At 43.1% G+C, this 25,648-nt stretch overlaps 1 protein-coding gene across 2 annotated transcripts in view; it reads left to right on the top strand.

The window, feature by feature from the left end:
• Positions 1-12,578, top strand: part of MINPP1 (multiple inositol-polyphosphate phosphatase 1) — a 48,487-nt gene extending 35,909 nt beyond the window's left edge. Inside the window, exon 5 of one of the 2 annotated variants that reach the window (XM_080823599.1) lies at positions 9,354-12,578. In XM_080823599.1, coding sequence (XP_080679725.1) covers positions 9,354-9,750 — 397 coding nt within the window. In that variant the 3' untranslated portion in view covers positions 9,751-12,578. The remainder of the gene's footprint in view (positions 1-9,353) is intronic. The other variant, XM_080823600.1, reaches the window with a different exon arrangement.
• The last annotated feature ends 13,070 nt before the right edge of the window (positions 12,579-25,648 follow it).

Consider the following 25,648-nt stretch of genomic DNA (forward strand, 5'->3'; position numbering starts at 1 on the left):
ACACTTGAAAAACAGTTGCCTTTTTGTGGTTTCAGTTGAACATTTTATATCGTTCAATTTCCTCTCATTCCTTAGCATATCAGCTGTCTTCCTGTCTTCCTTTCTTTCTTTCTTTCTTTTTTTTTTTTTTTGGTGGTTGCCCTACAGTTTGCAGTATGCCTTTACAACTAATCTAAGTCTACTTTCAAATGACACTGTACCACTTCATAGTTAGTGCAAGTACCTTATAATAACGAAATATTTCTAATTCTCCCTGTCCCTTGTATCATTGCTGTCGTTCATTTTACTTACACATACACATACATAGTGTATATGTGCACAACACGTACGTGCATACATAATCAAATGCATTATTGGTATTATTATTTTGAACAAATTGTTATCTGTTGGGTCAGTTAAGATTAAAAAATGTAAATAAAGGCTTTTGTTTTATCTTACTCTCTCCCGTGTTCTTTCTTTCTTTTTTTTTTTTTTTTTGAAGATTTTTATTTATTTATTTGACAGAGATCACAAGTAGGCAGAGAGGCAGGCAGAGAGAGAGGAGGAAGCAGGCTCTCCACTGAGCAGGGAGCCCGATGTGGGACTCGATCCCAGGAGCCCGAGATCATGACCTGAGCTGAAGGCAGAGACTTAACCCACTGAGCCACCCAGGCATCCCTCCAGTGTTCTTTCTTTATGTAGCTCTGAGTTTCTGACCTATAACATTTTCCTTCTCAGAAAAACTTGTTTTTTTAACATTTGTTGTGAGGTATGTCCACTGGCAACAAATTCCCTCAATTTCTGTTTGTCACTTCTGAAGGATAATTTTGCATGGCACAAAATTCTAGGTTGGTGGGCTTTTTCTCGTAACACATAAATATTTCAGATCACCACCTTGCTTGCATGCCTCCTTTCAAGATTTTTTTCTTTGTTTTTGATTTTATGAAGTTTGATTATGGTATGAGCTTCCTGGATCTGTGTTTTAGGATCTAACATTAATTTGGGGATGTTCTGTCGTTATAGCTTTAAAGGTTGCCTTGTTTTCTGTCTTTCCCTTCTTTTGGTATTCCCATTATTCATGCTTATCAGACCTTTTGTAATTGTCCCACAGTTCTTGGATATTGTGGTTCTGTTTTTTTTAGGTTTTTTTTTTTTTTTTAGTTTTAATTCTCTGTGCTTTTAGGAAGTTTCTATTGTTATATGCTCAAGCTCAGAGATTCTTTCTTGAGCTGTGTCCAGGTTATAGACCATTCCTCACTTCTGTACCATGTTTTTAATCTCTAGTGCTTTTTTTATTCTTTCTTAGAATTTCCACCTCTCTGCTTACATTATCCATCTATTTTTGCATGTTATTGAGCTTTTCTTTTAACCCCCTTACAAATTAATCATATATTTTTACAAAATTCCTGGCCTGATAATTCCACCATATCTGATTCTGGCTCTGATACTTTTTCAGTCTCCTTAAACAGTCATTTTTTTTTTCCTTTTAATATGCCTTGTCAATTTTTTGTTTAAAGTGGACATGATGTACTGGGTAAAAGGAACTATGGTAAACAGCCTTTAGTAATGTAGTAGCGGGGAGGGGTGTGAGGAGGATGCATTCTGGAGTCCTGGGGTTAGGTTTTAGCCATTTGCTAGGCCTGTGCCCCAGGCTGTGAATGGCACCTGTGCTTCTCAGGAGTCTTTCCCCGTCCAGGGTGGGGCGGTGGCATAGGATGGTTGGAGGTGGCTAGAGCTGGGTGTTTCCCTTCCCTGAGGCAGGTTTGGCTGAGCACGTAGAAAACAATTTCTCCTGAGGGCGAGCCTTGTTAAAAGGAGCAGAAGGCTCTGGCATTTTTCAGATGGTTCCTGGAGATAAAACTCACTAAATGTGGGTGCTCCTTGGGTCCCTTGGAGTTGTTTTTTTTTTTTTTTTTTTAAGATTTTATTTATTTATTTGACAGAGACACAGCGAGAGAGGGAACACAAGCAGGGAGAGTGGGAGAGGGAGTAGCATGTCTCCCGCCGAGCGGAGAGCCCGACGCGGGGCCGATCCCAGGATCCCGGGATCACGACAGGAGCGGAAGGCAGACGCCCAACGACTGAGCCACTCAGGCGCCCCATCCCTTGGAGTTTTTAACTCTGACTTGTCCACACTGAGCCTTTAGCAATTCGTTGGTTAAGTTTAGGTTTTCCTACCCCTCCCTGGTTTCCATGGAAATTTCTACTCTTGTACTGGTGATTCTATGTGCCCACCTGTCTCTCCTGTCTGGGGAGCAACACTTTGCCTTGTGAACTTCTCTGATGGATCTAAGAAGACTTGTTGATTTTTCAGTTTCTTCCGTTCTTTGTTGTTACTGTAATGTGGCAGTTTCTAAGCTCCTTACTGACTGGAAACGGTAACGTCCCAGTTGGTTTACACACACACACACACACACACACACACACACATTTTGATATTTTGGTAGAGTTTCAAACAGTAAAATAAAAATCACTTTACATATTGGTTAGTCATTATTTGTGAGAAAAGCATTCTGATATTCATAGCTCTGAGTGGATCCCTGACTTAAACTATAGAGTATAAAATGGCTTAAAAATTATTGGCTAAGTGCTTTTGAATTTTATACTTTGTAATTATGAGTTAGATTTTTTACTGCTACTTTCTTGGGGGGCCTTGAAGAAGACTGGTTTGTTATATTTAGTTTTAACACCAGAACCATTAAGGATTACCAAGTTGAGTTTGGCTAGGAAAAATAAAATAGTGAAGAAAAACAGTTATGTTTGGGACTGAGGTGCTTTATTTTGCGAACTGTAATTTAATGGAAATACTTTTGAGTTAGTGCAAAAAATACTGAACATTCTTTTGGATCTCTTATTTAAGAGTGTGCTAAATTCTTTTTACCTTTAACCCAACCTAGACATTTAGCACTGAATTTTCTTTTTGAAATGCAAAAATCAAGAAGAAAGATTTTTTAAAATTGTATGGAACATGAAAGTGTTTAGAGATTTTTTAGACAACTTTAGGGTTTCAATTTTATGTTCGTGTTGGTAGCATATTTTATAAACTATAAAGCAGTCTGTTCTATTTTATAAGCTTTGTCTTTATGAGGTGAAATTTCTGTAAGCCAGATTTCTAATAGTCTGCTTTCTTGACATTTTCGGGAAGCCATAAACCAAACAATCGAGCGTCTTGTTACTGTATGCCCAGTAAAGGTCTGTGCACACACATTTATGATTGATTTACATATAGTCCATGAAGTGATCCTTTTTTTCAAGTATACATGAAGCAGATTAATGAATGGGTGTTTTTGTAGTGACTTTAATGGGTAGTTCAGAGATAGCTTAGGTAAGTAAGTTTAACCCCAGTGGTTTTGTCTGTGAACAGGCGATGGTAACATCTACATTCTAAGATAAAGCCGTTGACACTTCCCTGAGGCCACAGTGGGCAGCTTTTCTGCCGTAAGATTTCCTGGGAATGTATTTATCACCCTGCTCAGACCCGCCTCCTCGCAGAGCACGACCAGCTCCTCCCGGGACCGGGACCGGGACCAGAGGGCATGCTCTCCTGCTCGCCAGCCCGGTTCCCCTAACTCTCACACAGATGCTGGTCTGCGAGAGCCAGGAATAGCTTTCCTTTGTTTTTGGTCTTTCACCTCACCACCCTTCTAGAAACAAAACAAAAACCAGCACGGTACCTGGCACTTGGCAGGGAATGATCAACCTATGGTATCTAAACAAGAAAGCCAAATGGATTTTTACTCCTCTTTTTTCCGTTTTGGAGAATTGGGTGCAGCTGTTATGTGCAAGGCCTTGCGGTCTGAACACGGACAGCACCAGCCAGCTGCTTCCTCCGAAGTTGTAACAGCACCTGCTGGGTGTGCAAGGCACAGAGGGGAAAAGTAGACAAATAGAAGTGATCACAGTGAAACTGTGTATTTGGTATTATCTCATAAGCTATTTTTATCTGATTTTTGTAGAAAATCCAACCTACGTATAATTGTAAGTTCATTATTTTCTGTAGCACTTTTGGATTTCTAAGCAAATTAGTGTTTTTAGTTTTTAAGACTGTTTTGGGGAAGGCTGCATCAGTTTTCACTCTATAATCTGTAATTATCTTTGTCTTAAGTTATTATTACTGTATTGGTGAATTTAACCAGACCTTTAAAAATATAATTTTTTGTGTTGCCAGCTTCTGTAATAAAGATTGATCTGTACAGGAAGATAGTAGTCTTGGCATTTATTTAAAAATTAGACTTTTTCTTACAATTTGTCTAGAATTCTAAAATTAAAAATTATTTATTGAAGTATAATTAACATGCAGTGTTATTAGTTAGGTGCACAACATAATCCACAATATTATACATTACTTAGTGCTCATCATGATAAGTGTAATCACAATCTGTCACTAAACAACGTTATTACTGTCATACTGACTATATTCCTAATAGTGTACTTTTCATCACCCTGTGGCTTATTGATTTTGTAACTGGAAGTTTGTACCTCCTGATCCACTTTATCTATCACATCTACAAACCCCAGCCATCGCTCCTTTGGCAACTAACTACCAGTTTGTTTTCTGTATTCAAGAGTCTGTATTTTTATCTTTTTTTCTGTTTGTTTGTTTGTTTCTTCAGTTTCACATATGAGTGAAATACAGTTCCTGTCTTTTTCTGTCTGATTTATTTTACTTAGCATAATAAACTCTGGGTCCATCCATATTGTCACAAGAGGCCAGATCTCGTCCTTTTTTATGGCTGAACAACATTGTGTGTTTCTATCACTTGTATATAACACATCTCTATCCATTCATCTATCGATGGACACTTGGGTGGCTTCCGTATCTTGGCCTTTGTAAATAATGCTGCGATAAACATAAAATAAAATTTTTTAAACTTAGATGTGTCACATGGCAGAAGACATGTATTTTTGTTGATATAGCTCTCTGTGAATTAATATAAACTTATTTGATTTCCCGTAAACTCCTGTTAAGCGTTTTTAAAGCATAGTTTTGCTCAAGTTTCTTCTCAGAAGTAGCTGATTTTAACAATAAAGCAACTCAGAGGAGGAAATGTATTGCTTTTCATATATAAACCTAAAGCCTCAGGTTTAAAACTTAAATTGGGAGGGGGGCACCTGGTTGGCTCAGTTGTTAAGCGTCTGCCTTCGGCTCAGGTCCTGATCCGAGGGTCCCGGAATTGAGCCCCTCATCAGGCTCCCTGCTCAGCAGGAAGCCTGCTTCTCCCTCTCCCTCTGCCCACTCCCCCGGCTTGTGTTCCCTCTCTCGCTATGTCTCTCTCTGTCAAATAAATAAATAAAATCTTTAATAAATAAATTAATTTTAAAAACTTAAATTTGGGTCACAACCTAATTTAATTTTCTTCTGTAGCTTGGCTGTAATTATTAGAACTTCTCTCATGATTTGTACATAGCCTTATTGGTTTTTTCCCCTTTCTCAGTGCACACTTTTTTATGTGTGTTTGTTATTTGTCTTGTATCTTTTTTTCTCTCTTTCTGTATTTGATTGAGTGCCGCCAAGTCTAAGAACGTGTGGCCGTGTACCCTATCCCGCACCGGCGACAGTACTACCGGCCCTGTGTGCGTTAGTCATCACTTGGAAAGGGGGCTGGTCTGAATGGAGATGTGCTCTAAGTGTAAAGTATGCGCTACATTTTGAAGACTCGATAGAAAGCAAGCATGTCAAGTAGTTCATTGATCATTTTGATGTAACTTGTTGAAACTAGACTATTTTGTGTTATATATGGTCTTTCATCCTGCTCCCAGTTTGTTGGAGTTCCTCTGTCAGTCAGGTCTTTCTGTGAGACCACGGGGGTGTTGCTGTGTCCTTCCTGACCTCTTGTCCATCCTGTTGGATCTCGTAGACCACAGTAGTGGGCGTTAGGCCAAGGGTTGTGCCTCGCTTTGAGCTTGCTTCCTTCTGGTGGGAGCGCTTAAAATGTAAGCCAGAACAGGGGCACCTGGGTGGCTCAGTGGGTTAAGCCTCTGCCTTCGGCTCAGGTCATGATCTCAGGGTCCTGGGATCGAGCCCCACATCGGGCTCTCTGCTCGGCGGGGAGCCTGCTTCTCCCTCTCTCTCTGCCTGCTGCTCTGCCTACTTGTGATTCTATCTCTCTCTCTGTCAAATAAAAAATAAAATCTTTAAAAAAAAAAAAAATGTAAGCCAGAACAACACAAGTTTTAACTGTGGGTTCACATACATGTGCATTTTTTTAAAATAAATTCACAGTGCTGTGTATATATTTCCTCTTATGATTTTTTAAAATAACATTTTCTTTTCTTTTTATTGTAAGAATTCAGTATATAAAACTACAAACTATGTGTCAACTGTTTATGTTATCAGTAAGGCTTCCAGTCAACAGCAGGCTATCAGTAGTTAAGTTTGTGGGGAGGCAGAATGTTATATATGGGGGTGCCTGGCTGGTCTAGTCCATAGACTGTGCGACTCTTGATCTCAGGGTTGTGAGTTCGAGCCCCACTTTGGGCGTGGGGCCTACTTTTTATACAGAGATTTTTGCCTGCTCAGAGGGTTGGTGTCCCTAACCCCCACATTATTCAAGGGTCAACTAACTATATATTTACATTACTTACTTTCTTTAATTTGTATTACTATTAAATTCCATTATATTTACACTGTGACAGTGCTCTTGTTAGCTTTGACTTGCATATGCTCAAATACATAAAGGCAAGGCAAGTAACAAATGAACCCGTTGGTTAATCGTTGGTTAGACAGTGTGCCGTATGTCCTCTCTGGAGTAACCCTGATTCCTGTTCAGCTGATTATTGCTTTTGGGAGTATATATTGTCAGATCTTTCAGGGTTTGAAGAGGAGTGAAAAATTTGGATTGTGAAGAATCTGAAATCACCCTATCTTTATATACTGACAAATAATGCAAAATTTAAAAATAGTTATGCAGGTCAAAGCAAATGTAATTGTGTTCTGAATGATACTGCTTTGTAACTTTGGGCCTAAAGGGATGCTTCTTGAAAATAAATACAGGTTTTATGGGCGCCTGAGTGGCTCAGTGGGTTAAAGCCTCTGCCTTCGGCTCAGGTCATGATCCCAGGGTCCTGGGATCGAGCCCCGCATCGGGCTCTCTGCTCCACAGGGAGCCTGCTTCCTCCTCTCTCTCTGCCTGCCTCTCTGCCTACTTGTGATCTCTGTTTGTCAAATAAATAAATAAAATCTTTAAAAAAAAAAAAAATAAATAAATACAGGTTTTAGATACTTTAAATGACCTAATTAGGATATGCCAGTTAAGAAAGGGGCTTACAGTCACCTGTTGATGAATGGCTTTAAAATTTCCCTTTTAGAGAATATTAATCTCAGAATAGTGGATGATTGTGTAATAGTATGTTATAGCTTCTGTGTAGTTTTTGAGTATGTATTTCTAATACTCTATATTTTTACTTTTTTTTATAGATTTTATTTATTTATTTGTCAGAGAAGGGAGGGGAAAGAGAGTGAGTGAGCACAGGCAGACAGAGAGGCAGGCAGAAGCAGAGGGAGAAGCAGGCTCCCTGCCGAGCAAGGAGCCCGATGTGGGGCTCCATCCCAGGACGCTGGGATCATGACCTGAGCCGAAGGCAGCCGCTTAACCAACTGAGCCACCCAGGCGTCCCTATTTTTATTTTTTATAGGGGTTTTTTCCTGCTACCTATTCTTCTGTTTACTTCTCTCTTGCTCATTTTAATGTGAACTTGGTTTCCCTGAACAATTAGAAAAGACCTCATGTCAGATTGCTTTTTTAACCTCATGGAGCTCCCTTTTTGGTATTGTGTGTGCTGTTCAGAAGTCTGCTGGGTGCCTTTCTGAGATTTTCTGGCTCTGGTCCCCTCCCCTGACTTTTATCCCGACCTGCTTTTCCCTTGGTCTTTGCCGTCCCTGTCGGGCTCAGTGTTGAGCCCGCTCCCAGGAGTTTCTTGTGTCTGTGGCCTCAGTCCTGGAATGGGGCATTGGAGTGGCTGTTGCGGGAGCTCACAGGGACTAGATTTCCACAGTCCCAGGAGGGGCCTGTGCTGGTCCTCTCTCGTACTCACCAGATGAATACTAGATCTGTCCGCGTGCTGTGTGGTTCCCGCTGCGCTCTTCCTCACGGACACCGATAATAATATTCAGGTCTTGGGGCACCTGGGTGGCTCAGTGGGTTAAAGCCTCTGCCTTCGGCTCGGGTCGTGATCCCAGGGTCCTGGGATCGAGCCCCGCATCGAGCCCCACATCGGGCTCTCTGCTCAGCGGGGAGCCTGCTTCCCCCTCTCTCTGCCTTCCTCTCTGCCTATTTGTGATCTCTCTGTCAAATAAATAAATAGAATCTCTAAAAAAAAAAAAATATTCAGGTCTTGAGGCTGTTTGTGATTCACTGAGAAAACTTTTCCGTACGGTTATTTGTAAATGTTTCTGTGGGTTTTGGACCTACTCTCTAGTTCCATCTGTATTTTGTGGGGACTCTGATGCAGATTCTGCTGTCCTCCCAGAAAACCCAGCGCTAAGTTTGTAGTCTCATGTGTGGGGTGGCAGCAAGAAGTCAGATGGTTACTTGTATTTGAATAGATTTACAAATTATGTTTAAGAAAAAAGTCATATTCTTCCTATTAAAGTTGGGGAAAGACTAAGCAGTCATTTGCTGCCGCTTATTTTAAAAAAGGCTTTACCCAACAACAACAACAACAAAAAAAAACAAACAAAAAAAACCCCACAGAAAACTTGGAATTAAAGGTGACTTAGCTTGCAGTGTTGAAAAAGCTGTTGTACTTCTCACATTGCATAAACTCTGCTCCCAGCCACAGACCCAGTAAATCAGTGAGAATAGGTTGTATCTCTACCCTTTCGTGGCTGTCTTCCAAATTCAGTGCCCAAGTCAGGTCTCGTAAAACATTGAAGGATTACATGAGTTACCATTCACTGTTCAGACTTGGTTCCAACCAGGAAATTTATTCAATATTGCTTGTCTTTATTTCCTAGATACAAATAAAATAGCATTTGAAGTTCATTCAGAAGACCTCCCTGGAATAATTTTTATCTACTAAGGGCCAGTTTGCTCAGTTTCATTCATGGAAAAGCAATACAATTTTGAAATACATATCTGCTTCAGGTTCCTTAATCTCCTGATTAAAAACTCTCTTCTGTCTGTGAACTTAAGGAATAGCGAGTATGCAGTGTTTTAGATGGATTTGCAGTACTGCAGTGATCCTGAATTTGGAACCGAACTCTGAGTGTTAACTGTTTTGTTCTTGGCCACACAGAATTTTAGCCATATTGTTGACTTGTTTATATAAAGATTTAAAAAATGAAGACATTGTACACTGCTTCTCATTACTGTAGATACTGTCTTCCATGACATGAGTCTATATACATACTTTCTCTCCATTTGTTTTTTAAGGTCTCAGCCAATTTCCTCTCCAGTCATCCTTCAGTTTGGTCATGCAGAGACCCTTCTGCCACTGCTCTCTCTCATGGGCTACTTCAAAGACAAGGAGCCCCTAACAGCTTACAATTACAAGGAACAGTTGCATCGCAAATTCCGGAGTGGCCATATCGTGCCCTACGCCTCGAATCTAATATTCGTGCTTTACCACTGTAAAAATGCTAAGACTCCTAAGGAGGAATTCCGAGTGCAGATGCTGCTGAATGAGAAGGTGTTACCGTTGGCTTACTCACAGGAAACTGCCTCCTTGTACGAGGATCTGAAGGACCACTACAAGGACATCCTTCAGAGCTGCCATGCCAGTGAAGAGTGTGAATTACCAAAGGTGAACAACACGTCGGACGAGCTATGAGTACCTGGAGAACAGTTCTCGTTCATCAGGGGCTGATCCATAGGGAGTGATACATGCTGGGAATAGGTGGGCAACCCGCAGTTACAGAAAGCTCTCACAGTACTTCAGTATTTCTGTCTTTTCACAGAAAAATGTTGAATTTCTTTTTGAATCTGGAACATGGATGTGTAAGAAACTTTTCTTCACTGGAGCAGCTCTCTTAGGAGAAAAAAATCGATTTAAAGAACTAGCTGGCCCTGCAGACGTTTACAGAAATTAGATCCTTCCTGTTTATATGAGAAATCTCACACTGAGATGGAGTACGATTTCAAAGTGATACTTGAGAGTGCTGGACTCACAACGTTTGTCATTTGGATGATCTATTACTTGACTGAGTGCAGGAACTTTCCAGTTGTGATGCCTTCTCTGTCTCTCCCTCAGGTAGCTCAGCTCTGGCATCCTCGGTCTTCAGCAGATGTAGTGTGGTGCTGGGACTGTCGCTTTGGAAGAAAGCTGACACCTCTCCAGTTAAGATTTGAAACCATATTAAGAAACAGAGTGTGATTTTCAAAGGACAGCTTCACTTGAAGACAAAAAGCATAATAAAATAGATATTTTTGTTAATAGTATTTATAAAGTATTTGAACACTTTTTCAATAATTCCTTTTAACCTCGTAGTAAGTCTTACAAGGCCTTTCTTTAGTATCTCACCTGTTTTACATTTATAACAATGGAGGACAAAGAGGACCATTAGCAACAAGGAAGATGGATAGAATCAGAGTTTCTTAAATCCATTGCTTCACAGTTTTTTTCATTCTGTCACTTTGCTTCTATTTTTATATTTTGCTGTTACGTGAAGTGTATCTTGGTTATCACTTTTCCATTCTTTTTTTTTCCCCCTAAGTAAAGACTTTATCCTGGCTGGATTAGTTTTACAGATCTGAACCCATTTCAATGAGATACTTCTGAGTTTTGTCAAATGCCGTGAGAGTGTTTGCTATAAAAATAAACAGAATTCTTGTGAGTTTACGTTCAGGTCTTTTCTACTATGTCGATATATAATCAGTAATTGATGGTAAAAGGTTGGAACTTCAAGCAGCTTTGACAAAATCAGGCAATATAAGACAGTTTTCTTCTATTAGAAATTTCCTCAAGTAAATTGCCACTTCTTTTTTGGAAATATATTTTATTAAAAATCTAAATAAGAAATATCACAACTGCATATTGAAAATTATAAAAGATTCATGGATCATCTGTTGATCATTGATCTTCAGATGAATTACATCCATAAAATAGGTCATTAGCTGACGCACCAATACACTGCTGATTGTTCCCGCAAGGGGCTGCTGCTGTCTAATTTTTTCTTTTTAATTTATAAATGGGTGGATAAGAAGAGAATAATCTAACAAGCATTCATGTGCACCATCCTGTTTCTTCAGAATAACACTGTAACATATGACTTAGGTCCAAGTAAGAACAATCGAGGTCTTTTTTGTGTTCTGAGCCTCGAGGTAACCACCAGCATAAAATTCAGTATTCACCATTCCATTGCATGCTTGACTCTGGAAACTTACAGTATTGTGGGGATTTTAAAATTTTCTAGAAAACAACCATTCTTGAATATCGTATTAGTCTTGAATGGGTGATTTATTTTAACTGCTGTGTTTTCTTTTCCGGACTTTCTTGATCCAGATTATTTATCACAAATTAGTATTGTCAGCTCATCAATACTTGCTCAGTACTTTTTGTGAACAAACACTAGACTCAGTCTATAGGTATATAAAATTGAATGAACCTCGTTCTTTCAAGGGGGTTATCTCAAAAGACCTTAAAACAAATTTACTTGGTGTCTGACATATTGACTAGATAATTTTTTTTTAAAGATTTTATTTATTTATTTGACAGACAGAGATCACAAGTAGGCAGAGAGGCAGGCAGAGACAGGGGAAGCAGGCTCCCCGCCGAGCAGAGAGCCCAGCGCGGGGCTCGATTCCAGGACCCTGGGATCACCATCTGAGCTGAAGGCAGAGGCTTTAACCCACTGAGCCACCCAGGTGCCCCAACTAGGTAATTTGATTCACAAACTTCTCCTAGACTATGAAAGTTTTATAGGAGGTATTTAATTTTGTTGTTAAAATAGGACCATATAATCAGCTTGATAGTATTTTAGGGTGGAGGGCAAGTGGGGTCCATTTTTGCTAATACTACAGAGATTGTGTTATTGTTTCTGGTGCTATTATTCCCATTTAGGCTATGCCTGAAACTGAAGAATTTCATGATAAAAACTGAAAGCTCTTTAGGATAGGCTATATAGAAAGTTGAACATTGAAAAATCATCTTTGGCTAACGGCTCATTCAGAATAGGTGACCAAATCACTCAGTTAAGCCACACTTAAATGACTATTGGTTCTGACATTTTCATCAATTAATAAACAGCTATTGACATTAGCCATTTTTCTGTCTAATCTACAATTTGGTTTGCACAGTTCATTGTACTCCCTTTTTTATAGTCATGTTCTGTTTGAAGTTTCTGCTCTCCAATACATAATCATTCACTTGATACTAATTTGGTATATAGTCTTGATTGTAACTTTAACACTGAAAGCAAAACTCCACTTGAAAAAAGAGCTGTTTTTTTTTTCCCCAGGCCTAATCAACTTTTATATGTTTATTAGATTCCTTTTGTAAACCGCAGAACTGGTGCATGCCCTTAAATACTTGGGAGTCACGTACAACCAAACCAGAAAATATCTCCTCTAAGTTGGATATTTCATGTGGTGTTCATTAATGATCCTTGGAATTTGGCCTGTCTTCTGCCAAATGGAAGCTGAAAATAAATATTTGCATTACCATATAATTTGCCTGTATCTAGCTGTCATAAACTTACTTCCCAGATCATTGTGTTCTCCCTGGGCCGTTCTTTGTCTCTCGCTCCCTTAGCATTTCCTTCCACTCTCCTCACAGCCCAGTCCACTCTTAAGCAACTTCACATCAATCTGTTAAGCTGCTTTTATTGTGTGTAAGTGGTATTTTTGAGAAGATTCCACAGTGCTCACCCAAAAGATATCATGTTCTTCCAGTTAAAAGACTTGTAATTTGAACTGCCTATTTGGAACTTGGCAGGAGGTTAACCTTTAGAGCTTTAACAGTGGGAGGTGCCTGGCTGGCTCAGTCTATCGAATGTGTGTCTTCTGATCTCGGGATCGTGAGTTCTAGTCCCATGTTGGGCATAGAGTTTAGCTAAAAAAACAACAACAAAAAAGCCCCAAAAAACCATCATTACTGAAATAATACATCTTAGGGTAGAAGGATTCTTCATTGTTATTCTACAACTAGTCTCAATTCAGCTTCTTCCATGTACTATTCCCAGATTTTAAACCATTGTTTAGACCTAAGCCATTCATATACACACTCTTGTTTGATGAACTGGGAGAAGAAATATTTGTTCATTAAAATGATGGCCTTCTAATACAATACTCCTAGTATAAAGAGAAAATGCCATTAGAATATTGCACATGATTTCTGAAATAGCTAATATGGAAAATTATGGTGGGATGAAAATCTATAGATTATCTCTGCTTTTTTCATTAGAGTTTATCCTGCCAAACTTGGTTCTGATTTTCGTTTGACCAAACGTGAACAGTACAGGTGCTTTGGGAAACTTTTTCAAGAAATACTCTATAAAACAAAAGTCCAGGTTCAATATAAATTACGCCAATATGTACTGGTAAAACATGTCTTTGGATACATCCAGATGAGAAAGTTCTATTTAATTGTTGAGAAGCATTCTTACATGGAGATAGGAAGGACACTCGTTTTGCTCTCCCCCTGAGAGACCAGTGTTAGTCTCCTTTCCTTAAAATTTCTGTCCTTGCTCTTGTCTTCCCGAGGAGATGTGAACACTGGTCTCGGTGTGGGACAAGAGGGTGCTTTTTCTGTCTGCAGTGTTGCTCCCTGAAACTTGCTGTCGCTCTTTGTGTCGGGGAGATTAGGAGGAGAGCCTAGGGTTCTAGCTTGACTATGTTAGTTTTATAGTCTTCTTAACCCACCCCGAATTCTGCCCACAGTGGGGAAAAAAGCAATTGGGTTTCACAGTTTTTTCTTGCCACTTTACTGCTGGTGGCAGAAGAGGCTCAGGAGAGATTAGAGTTTGAGGGGAGACAATGGAAGGAAGGAGTGAGAAACCATCCCCTGCCTTTTCCTTGCTGAGTGGGAGCCCGTCCACGGAACTCCCAGCACAGATAGGGAACCAGAGGGAGCTGGGATTCTGCATGAGCCTGCTCGCAGGTCTTCAGGCCTTTCTCATGCTGGAAATGAAAGGGAGCAGCCAGTGCCGCGGAACTCTTTCAAACAGGTACTGCTGATTTTTGTCTCAGTCACCTGCCGGAGGGAGATTAAGTAATACTTGCTTTTCAAGTCTAGTTGTTCGCAGTCTTGCTCTTGAAAAAACAGAAGCCCAGCCGGAAGACTTCCTTCCAACCCGAGGGCGAATTATAAATCTCAGAGAACTCTATTTTTTTTAACAGCGCTAAAAACTCTGGTTATGGGGCACCTGGGTGGCTCAGTTGGTTAAGCGTCTGCCTTTGGCTCAGGTCATGATCTTGGGTCCTGGGATCGAGTCCCACGTTGGGCTCCCTGCTCAGCAGGGAGTCTGCTTCTCTCTGCCCCTCCCCTCGCTCGTTCTCTCTCTTAAAATCTTTAAAAAATGAAAGTTATTAAAGATGTTACAAGCACCACCACAGACAGGGGGCCATGCATTTGTTAGTATTTGTCGCGTCTCATCTTTGGAGCAACATCACCTCCTGTTACAAAGTCATAATGTAACAAGTTACTTGATAATTATCAGTGTACCTGGTGTTAACGAGGTCCCCCATAAAATTGTGTGTAGAATTCTAGTTACCACTGGGTAAGGGAACGGCCTGAGCCTACCGTGTACTGGAGAAGGTGTTTCACTGACTCCACTTAATCTCCATTACGGACTACCAAGTCGGCCATGTGAAACCCATTTTGCAGATAAAGAAATGAGGTTGAGAATGAAAGTGCTTTTTTTTTTTTTTTAAACTCTTGACGCTCTATTCCATGTGTTTGTTCTATCGGTGATAAAGCGGAATTTTGACCTGGCTCATACAGGGCACTCTGGTGTGCACATTGTTTGAGTAAGGTGCTGTAATGATAAACTCCATAAATCTCTTGACTCTGCTCACCGGTGCAATAAACATGCTGCCATTCTTTATCCTTTCCCGTAGCCACTGGCTCTTAACTGCTGAGCTCAGGAAGATGCACCCTCAGCAGGAACGAAAGGGGACAAAAGCGTCACCCAAGTCTTTCACACGACCTTTTCCAAGACAGATCGCTTCCTTCTGTCCCCCCCAGGCTCAGCCAAGTGCACCGCGCACCTGGTGTGGAAGGCTTTCCAAGTCAGCCGGGAGGGGCAGGTTCATTGGCCTGCGGTATTACAAACCATCTCTTAGAACTGAATTTGTAGTATTTCACAGCAAAGCACAGTTCAGCTTTGCTGGAGCGTCTAGATGGGTTCAGTTCCAAATTAATGGGAACGGTGCTATATCGTGTGTTCACTTTCCCTTCCCTCCACTCAGTAAAGCTGCCACTTACGGGAGCCTCACTCCCTTCACGCACCTGTTGAGTCCATAAAGCCATGCTCCTTGAGCACACAGCAGGGGCAGCTGGCAGATGCCCCACCAGAGAGCCATGAGGAAGATTCTAAGGGGGAGTGAAAAAGGCAAGAATTTACTGCGAGTTGAGTATGTTACGCCCCATCAGTGATCTCTGCCCCACGCCGTCATATAAATGTGCCTCTCTGATCCCCATTTCGATGACAGTGTGGCTTACAGCAAACACATGACTACTCAGCTTCCTTACTGCCAGTGGAGTCCCGCTGCATATGGGAATAGCTAGAAAGTGTTTCCCAGTCTGAGGACCCGAACACAAAAACTTGATTTTCCGTTGATGGCCACTTGACGGGCAGCCTGCAGACCAGCCGCGTTCGGCATCGTCTGGGCGCTTGGGCACTGACCAGTGGGATGTTTCCTACCCATGTGCAGCTCATTCATTTTCCTGAACCTTGGCTGTGTGGCGGGGGATGCAGGGGGCGGAGTTGGTCAGACGAGCTGTCCTGATTCAGTTCCAGGCCCCATTTTCGTCTGGGCCTTCTTCCTTTCCCGTTTCCGTTCCTGTCCTGCTTGGTATGGATTTTTATTCCCAGGAGGTTGTCCTCAAAGTGGGGCCATGTCCTAGAAGGGGGTGTCAGCAGGGGAGGTTTGTGGGGTCCCAGGGCCCCTGCTCAGCCCTTCAGAGCTGAAGTTAACCCAGCCGCAGTCTGGCTGCTGTGCTCTCGGCGAGTAATGGTGGGTGACTCCGGGGTCCCCCTTTCCATCAGCTGCTCCATTGCTCCACACAGAGGAGACGCTCGTGTGGAATGGGCCATGGGGGTTTGTCCCAATGTCTTAGTTTGGGGGACCCTTGGGGAATACTTCACCAGCTTGTGTTGTAGATGTTGTCGGTGGGGTGTTTGGTTTTATAATTTTTCCTGCTCTGTGTTTATGGGAGGCAATGGGTTGGAGAAAGTTAAAAAGTTATGCCTTCATTTGCCATCTTCTCAGATTCTTTCCAAGTCTTTTAAGAGAGTCACCACCATTCCCTTCTCTTCTTTTTTGAAGTACTTGTTCACATACTTGGCCCAAAAGTGGGTTGTCTTCCATTTACTGAGATGTATACGGTTCTTTACATATTCTGGATACAGGTTCTTTATCAGAGGAATGTTTTGCAGATATTTTCTTCTAGTCTGTGGCTTCTTTCGATCAACACTCTGGCGTGAGGTTTATTGTTGTGGTTTCATGAGTCGTGGTTCATTCACTCTCATTGTATTACATTGTTCACGAATATACCACAACTTACCCCTTCATCTTTTGATGGACATTAGGGTAGTTTCAAGTGACTGGTTCCTAGCATGGTGCTTTCATTAGTGTTCTCATGCCTCCTTTGGTGAGCATCTATATGCATTTCTAAATCCATTAGGAGTAGAACTGCTAGGTCATAGGGTATGCATGCATTAGGTTTTGGTACTCACTGCTAAACATTTTCCTAAAGAAGTTGTACCAATTGACCTTCCTGATGACGGTATGTGGAAGTGGCATTTGGCTGACTTTCTACTTGGTCTTACCTGTCTTTTTTACTTTAACCATTTTTGTAGTGTGTTGTTTCATCATGGTTTTCATTTGAATTTCTTAGATAATTAATGAAATTGAGCGCCCTTTCAAATGGCCATGACACAGCTTCTTTCGTGACATGCGTGTTTGAATCTTCTCCACCTTTTTCTGCTGGATTGTCTGCCCTTTTCTTGTGTTGAGCCGTAGGCTCTGGTAGCTTTTATTTATTTATTTATTTAAGAAAGAATCTTTTTTTTTTTTTTTTTAATTTATTTATTTGACAGAGATCACAAGTAGGCAGAGAGGCAGGCAGAGAGAGAGGAGGAGGCAGGCAGAGAGAGAGGAGGAAGCAGGCTCCCTGCTGAGCAGAGAGTCTGATGCGGGGCTTGATCCCAGGACACTGGGATCATGACCTGAGCCGAAGGCAGAGGCTTTAACCCACTGAGCCACCCAGGTGCCCCTCTGGTAGCTTTTAGATTTTTCTCTCTATCCCTGATATTCTGAAGGCTAAGTGTGAAATTGTCTTTGTTCTGTATGAGACGGTGGACCTCAAAGCCCATGTCATTCCCCAACTCTGGAAAGTCTTGATTTTTCTTTCTTTAAGTATTATTTCTCTGCCATTTCCTCCATTCCCATCTACTGGGAATCTAAAACTCCTTTTAGATGGATGTGGGATCCTTTCCTTCACTTCACCTGTGAATTGGTTCCCAAGCCTCTTCACTGCTTTCTGTATTTTTTTAACCCTTTGTCTCTCGATACTGCTTTTTTATTCATTTATTTTTTAGAGAGGGAAAGAGGGGAGGAGGCACAGGAAGAAGGGGAGGGAGAATCATAAGGAGGCTCCATGCCCAGCAGAACTGAGGTGGGGCTCGATCCCATGACCCTGAGATCATGACCTGAGCTGAAATCAAGAGTCTGATGCTTAACCAACTGAGCCACTCAGGCGCCCCTGTTAATACTGCTTTCTGAGTAATGTTCTTACTACTCCAATCTGGTGAGGTGGGTTTTTTTTTTTTTTTTAATTCATGACTACTCTTTAAAAACTTTAATAATTATATAAATATAATTTCTAGTACTTCTAATTGGTTCTTTTTCATATCCACCTGCTTTGTTTCTGTCTTTTATCCTTTTTTGTTCTCTTAAACTGAAGGTTAATCTTCAGTTTATCTCTTTGGTCATTCTGAACATTTATTTTAGGTCTTTGTCAGCCTATAGCGTAAAATTAATTTTCATTTCATCCTGAATGAACTCACGTTCTCTTTGTTGATTTTACTTATTTATTTTTCTTTTCCTAGCATTAGATCTCTTTCTGGAAATGTGTCTGGCACACTTGTTTGGCAGAGAAGTTGTGTGTGTTTCTCCCTGCTTTCTCTCCTTCTCATCTTTCATTCTGCGCTCACCTTGAGTTGCTGCAACAGAGATTCCCAGTCCCAAACCACAACTTACGACAATGCTCGGGGGTGTGCTGCGTCACTGAGCCACTCCTGCTCCTCAGCACTGTCCTGCCGATTCCCAAGGCACTGTGCCCCCTGACCCCCTGTTGGCTACTTCCTCTTAGGCCATGTCTCCTGAGAGTGCGTATGTAGCGGTTTCATTTCATCCTTTGAAACCCCAGACCCTGGTTTCAAGCAGCAGATCATTAATCTCTCATCCCATTTGGAACATTTTTAGTCCCCATTAACGTCTGGAGGTTGTGGGCCCCATGACCTCTGCTGCTTCCTGGTCTGGAGCAGCCCCTCTCACTGCTCCGTGCTGCTCGTCTGTTCCGGTTCATGGGCTATGTGGCCTGTGTGTGAGGCCTTCCCATCTTGTCTCTTTTTAATACCATATTATTATTTGAGCAGGAGAGGTATATCAACGTAAGGACCTACTGACCATCTTGACCAGAAATCCAATTACTGTGTATGTTTTCAATATTGGTGTCTTCTTCCAAATGTGGGGGAAATTATGAAACTTCTCTGGACCCCGGCTTATTCAGCTGCAAAACAAGGCTTTTGGACTGAGGTCCTCAAAGTCCATTCTACTTCTGAATTCTGTAGTTTCTGTGACCTAAAGCCTATGGTTGTGTCCACGTTTCACTCAGACCATTTGTAGTAGGGGGGTTGGAGCGCACAGCTTCTGCTTTCTGGCTCAAGAATTGCTGCTGGCATAGCTCTAGACAGAAGGCCGGATAAGGTTCCCAAAGTAGAACCTCTCTGATGCAAAAGTTGATCTTTATGCAAAGACCAAAGGGCAGCCACTGAGAAAGAAGCTTTTTAGCATGGTCGTTACAGTCTCAGAAACCCAGGAGCAGTAATCAGGGTGAATGCCTTGTCTGGAACAGAGATGGAAAATATTCTGATTGGGGAATGGATGCCTCTCGGGTCGTGAAAACAGTTACAGCTACTGCACCATCAAGGAAGTAGGGCCCGGCCAAAAGTACTGGTGGCTTTTCCTCCATCCGCTAGACGAAGTTTTTAAAAGCCACAAGAATGTGAAACTTTCAGAAAACTGATAACGTTTTTTTCAGCCAATTCCAGAAATCCAGGCTCTGGTTCCGCCACTCTAGCGGCTAGTTTGCAGAGTAGCTGAAGGCCCAGGTCTGTGGACGGTGCGAAGGCTGTATTATGTTTGGGGACAAAAACAAAAGGTCAGCCCCTGGGGTCTCCTGTGATCTCTGCCACAAACTAGCAATGGGACTTGGTACCTTCATGTCTCACCTGCTTGTCCTCCTCTGGAAAATGAAAAGAGAATGTTAGTGATCGACCAAGCAAGAAAACACCTGTACAGGGAGACCTGTTGGGGGTGGGGCGGGGTGGGGGATCTTCTTCCTCTGTGAATTCTGTCCTTTGTTTCTTAAGCACAAAGGGTCCTGATCAGCTGAATTAGTTCAATTTTCAAAACCCCAAAAGTCAAAAATATAAGATGTTAATAGAAGTTGATTTAATTTTCGAAGGTGGTAAGGATGAGTGAGTGGGAATTTAGAGGAACAGCTGGAAAAATCCAGCCCGGCTCTGACTTGGAGGAGCCGGTGCTGAGCCCTCTGTCCACCACACCTGCGGCTCCATTTTGGGAGCTCCGCTGGCATGACCCATGATGTGGATTGGCCTGGAAAGGAAGCATCTGGTGGGGCATCTTTTTATTGTGTCTTGCACTGGGCCTCAGCTCAGCTCACCACGCCTGAGTGGATCATGACCGCCCACAGCTAATCCGATGCTCAATTCTTCGTGCTCGTGATTTAAAGCAAACACATTAATTCCCAAAGCAAACAAGAACAGGATTTCCCCAGTCCAGACCAAATGCAAATCTTCTCCCTTAGGCCAAACGGCAGCCCTGTGGCAGATAAGTGAGGCCTGCAATGACTTGGGACCGAGGGGGAAGAACTGAGGCTTTTGTGCCTTCCGCAAGGAAAGAGGCTTTGTGAGAGCAGTCCCCGGGGGCCAGCAGGACCCCCCGCATCCTGAGTTCAGAAATGAAACCAGAGGAAACAGCCCAAAACGTCTGTCTCGTGATGCCTTCTGTGACTTGCTAGTTCTGGAAGCTTAAACCTCCCTTCTGCCGGCTCTCATCCCCTCTCTCACACCCTGTCCTCAGCCCAGGGCAGGGTAGAGGGCAAAGCCACTGACAAGGGACGGAGTCAAATTCTGAGAGCAGACGGCAGGTTTGGAGGGCATCAGGTCAAGGGCCTGTGTCTGTCCTCTTTGTCTCTGTAACTAATTGACTTCTAAACTAGGGGGTGGGGTGGCAAGGGGCCTGAGGGGAGGGAAGGGGGAGGAGAGAGGCATTTGGAAGCCGGGGTCCCTTCCTTCTCTCCCTCTGTAAATGTGACCTGGAGAGGGGGCTGTGGGCTGAAGCCGACACACTAGCCACGTGCTCGCCAGCTTCCGGGTTCCTCTGGTCTCAGGCATGCCGGCGGGCAAACTAGACCCAGAGGGACAGACCGGCTGCGTGTGCACCCGGCTAGCCCGGGACAAAGTCCTTCCCCTACAGTCTTGCCTTTGAGCGGTAGCCCATGAGGGAGATACTCTTGTTATGGGTATTTTTCAGAGAGAGGTGCCTTGTCCAAGGTCAGGGAGACAGAGCCCAGCAGTCGGACTCCCCAAGCCGGTGCCCTCGCCCATGGTGTGCGCTCCCCCCCCCACCGACACAGCTGCCAACAATGTGCCCGCCATGGCCCAGCCTCGCCCACGCGCAACAACACACTGTCCACGCCGCAGGCTTGATGTTTGCCACTCCACCGGGTGACACCCTTCCTCCTGACGGACAGTTGTGTCCCGGACTCTGAGTGACACACCACACTGCGTCGGTCATTTCCCCGGGAGAGAAGGCGCTGGTTGTTTCTCTGAGTGGGTTGGTCCTGCATTCACGCTTCTGCCAAAGCCGAACTGCCACCGGTCTGTTTGTTTTCACAGAAATTTGTCAAAATCTGAGTTTGTCGGTCATTCCTCAAACGCCAACAAGTTTAAACAGCTCCTTTTTGTAGCATTTACATGTCATGTCATTTTGGGAAGGGAATGGGCCCGTGATTATTCTTTTCTGGAATGTTTCAGCAACAGAGCTGCTGAGCTACGGTTGGACAGCGGAAGGCCAGGGATGGGAGTGTTTCTGTTCTCAGTGAAATAGGGCTTTAGTGACGCTGACGTGAAGTCAGTTCAGGATGACGAGGAGGTCAGCCAGGGGACGAGAAGACCGAATTTCTTCTCAGGAGTCTGATTGGGTGCCCTTGGCAATCACTAGGTCTGCCCAGAGGAGGAAGGACATAGAGGAGCTCTATATGCACTAGAATTACCATCCACTTTTAGTGGATATAGTCTCGAATATATTCAAGGAACTACTTCAAGGAATAACACCTTTCCCTGCCAAACACAAGCATCTTTAGCACATAAAATGACTTCCTTTTCCACATGAAATTGACTTTTTTAAATGACCGGCTTGAACTTTGCTGAGCTAGAAAGGTGAGACCCAGATTCTCTTTTCTCCCTCCTTCCTGTCCACATATTAATGGATATTAACTAAGGCTGATTCATTCTCAGATAGTTTTGCAATAACAACTCACACGAGTGTCAAAGGTCACGGTAAAATGGGACCATGAAAAGAAATGTAATGGGTAGAGTTGTTCCCAAGTTCAATGGTAAGACGTTATGGCTTCCTTGCCATTGTTTCGAGTGTTGTCATTCTCTGATGACGCTTTTCAAAGAGAGCCAGGAGACCCATTGTTTCCCATACACGCTAGCAGAGTTCATCTGAAGCTGATGCCCAGGGGCACCTGGGGGGCTCAGTCAGTTGAGGGTCCAGCTCTTGGTTTCAGCTCAGGTCATGATCTCGGGATTGCGAGATCGAGCCCTGCCTGGGGCTCCATGCTCAACAGGGGGTCTGCTTGAGATTCTCACCCTCTCCCTCTGCTCCTCCCCCTGCGCATGCTCTCTCTCCCTGTAAAATAAATAAATCTTTAAAAAAAGAAAAAAATCGGATGCCCAGAAGGTACGCTTCCTACATCAGGCACGCCTGAGCATTTCCTGAGGCTCCCTCCCCATGCAGGCCCGGGAGAAAAGACACAGCCCCTACCTCAGAGCTCCGGGTCTCCTGCGGGAGACAGACCCTGGAGAGGCCCCTGTGACAGAAGCGCTAAAAGGGAGGCACAGAGCACTCAGCTGTCTCTGGGACGGGGTGGGGGGAGAAGGCTCCTCGAGAACATGACCCCTCCGTGGGCTGCGAGGGCCCAGCAGCCGCCACCTAGTGAGGAAGCTCAGCAGAGCGACGCTGAGGGAACGGCAGGAACATGTCTGTTAATCTCACAGTTATAAAACTCGAATACTCTTTTTTCTTTTTTTAAGATTTTATTTGACAGAGAGAGACACAGCCAGAGAAGGAACACAAGGAGGGAGGCGGCAGGCAGAAGGAGAAGCAGGTTTCCCGCTGGGCAGGGAGCCCAATGTGGGACTCGATCCCAGGATCCCGGGATCATGACCCGAGCTGAAGGCAGACGTTTAATGACTGAGCCACCTGGATGCCCCAGACCTCGAATACTCTAGATGTAGGTCTAAACAAAACAGTTGTAGCAACTACTGGTTTTCCCGAAAAGCATGAACACCAGGCCTTTGGGTTGAGGCAGATCTGATTCTACCACGTACGGACCGTAGTCCGGAGGTTCTAGGGTACTATCTACCTCGGAGCCTCAGTTTCCTTATTTATAAGATTAGCATCACACTTACTTTGTGGGTGGGTTTTAGGGGTTACAAGAGATGGCATATGTATAGACCTGCGACAAGTAGGATTGCTGGGTTTGGCAAATAAAAATACAGGAACCCAGTTAAATTGGAATTTCATAAAACGACAAATAATTTTGGAGCATAAGTATGTCCCAAACATTTCATGGGACATACTTACACTCAATAATTATTTGTTGTTTATCTGAAATTCAAACTTAACCGGGCATCCTATATTATTTTATCTAATATAATAAATTCTCATCAGAAATGAACTGTAACTCAGTAAGTTATTGGCATAATGAGTATTTTTTTTTAAATTCTGGGAAGTACTGACTTGGAGTAAGCAGGAATTTTGAACACTACCTGATATGTGGGTATGGATGTACATACATGTGGATGGTTACATGTTGGGGTGGGAAAGCTGTTAGTTAATGTAGGAACTCAAAAGCTTCTCCAGGATTTACAAACATATAAAGAATTTTTTTTCAAGTTGGTTACCACCAACGACAACAGCAACAAAATCAAGACATTCCTAAGAACGATTTCAAGTCTAAAGTCCAGTCTGATGTCCCCCTTGCCCCCCCCAGGTCTGACTTTTGGCACTTCAAACCTTGAACTTCTTAGGAAATTGAACTGCTATAGCTGGTGACCTTTTTTCAAGGCATAAAGATAGCTACTGGGTCCTTACGGGGTCAGATTCTACATTTATGGCCTCTCTCCTAATCGCACCGCTGTGTCCTGGCGTCTTTGCCTAATGAGAGGCCGGCGCCCGGCAGCCCAGCCAGAGGAGCAGAGTCTAGAACTTCACAGGACGCAACTTACGCCGACAGCTCTGGGGAAGGGTTCAGAAGGGGATAAGTCCCCTGCCCTCTAAGAGTTTATAATGATGCTATTGGGTCTGGGGAAAGAAAGAAGGATCATCGTTGCATGGAGTCACTTCCTGCAATGTCTGCTGTGCATGGACGAGGTTGGGTTCAGTCTCCCCGGAGCCCCCCGGTCCCTGACATACAGTAGCGGCCTCCTGAACATTTCCTGGGTAAATGAATCGGTGTGGGCTGGATTCCCACAGGAAGGGCTCAGGGAATTGTTGAGTCAGAAATGGGCCTTACAGGAAGAATCCTTGCTGAGCAAAAAATCGTCCTCGTCGTCATCGTAGAGCTGCCCTTTGCCATGAACCAAGCACGGGGCGAAGTAATTTTTTTTTTTTTTAAAGATTTTATTTATTTATTTGATAGAGAGATCACAAGTAGGCAGAGAGAGAGAGGAGGAAGCAGGATCCCCGCTGAGCAGAGAGCCCAATGCGGGGCTAAATTCCAGGAACCTGGAAACATGACCTGAGCCGAAGGCAGAGGCTTTAACCCACTGAGCCACCCAGGCGCCCTGGGGAGAAGTAATTTACGTAAACTCTGCCCTGACGTTTTCAGTACCCTTCACAAGGTTAGGTCCACGTGGCCCCAAAGCCCATTTTTCTTATGCAAATAAGAAAAATAATTAATTTCTTATGCAAATAAGAATAATTAAATAATAAATTTAATTTAAATAATAAATTTAAATAAATAATAAATTTAAATAATAAATAAATAATTTCTTATGCAAATAAGAAAAAGCTTGAGTTTTGACTCTTCAGGGAGCTCTTCCCTGACCGCACCATCAAAGAGCCTGCCTTCTTGCTCTCTCCTCAGCCCCCTATTTCTTCATGGCTTTTATGACCACTGAATGTGGTCTCTTTGGTCGGCCTCTCTGCAGTTCCTGAGGGCACGAGGTGTGTCTGTGTCATCACTGCTGCGTTCCCAGCACCCACCAGCCATCTCATTTCCTGGCACTTAGTAGACCCTCAGTAAATATTTATTGAGCAAGTCCATCATCTGCACAGGACTATCTCCTCAGCCAAAAAACCAACCAACCAAACAAAAAACACAACACCTAGAAACAAAACAAAAAAACCCATAGCTGACAAGGACTCGCCTCAGAGGTCCCAGATCCAAACATCCAGTGGTGAGCCCAGGCATCTTTTTCTTTTCTTTCTTTCTTTTTTTTTTTTTTAAATTCTGTGTGTGAAGATGAGGGTCTCCTGGCAGGCATGCCACTGTAAGGAAAGTGTGCGGACCCATGCTAAAATCTCACAGATGAAATGTCCTCTCTACAGTTTCCCACATAAAGCTTTCTAGAACCTTCTCTACTCTAAGAAACACGATGCCCAGGGCCTTTACTCAGTATAAGCTTGTTTTTGTGGAGAGTTTCTAATCACCCATCATATTCTCTCGAATGTTATTTTATTTTAATTCCGGTAGAGTTAACATACAGTGTTTTACTACTTTCAGGTGTGTGATGTAGTGACTCAGCAATTCTCTCCATTCGTTAGTGCTCATCAGGACGAGCGCTCTCTTCATCCCCAGCACCTGTCTCCCCCACCCCCGCCCCCTCCGCTCTGGTGGCCATCCATGTCTTCTCTGTGATTAAGAGTCTGTTTCTTGGCTGACTTCTATCGCTCTTTTTTTTTCCCTTTGCTCTTGTTCTTTCCAACTTTAAAAGTGAGACAACACCACCATAAGCAATGGGTATATT

This window comes from Martes martes, assembly GCF_963455335.1.
Source record: "Martes martes genome assembly, chromosome: 14".
In the NCBI taxonomy this organism is placed as follows: Eukaryota; Metazoa; Chordata; class Mammalia; order Carnivora; family Mustelidae; genus Martes; species Martes martes.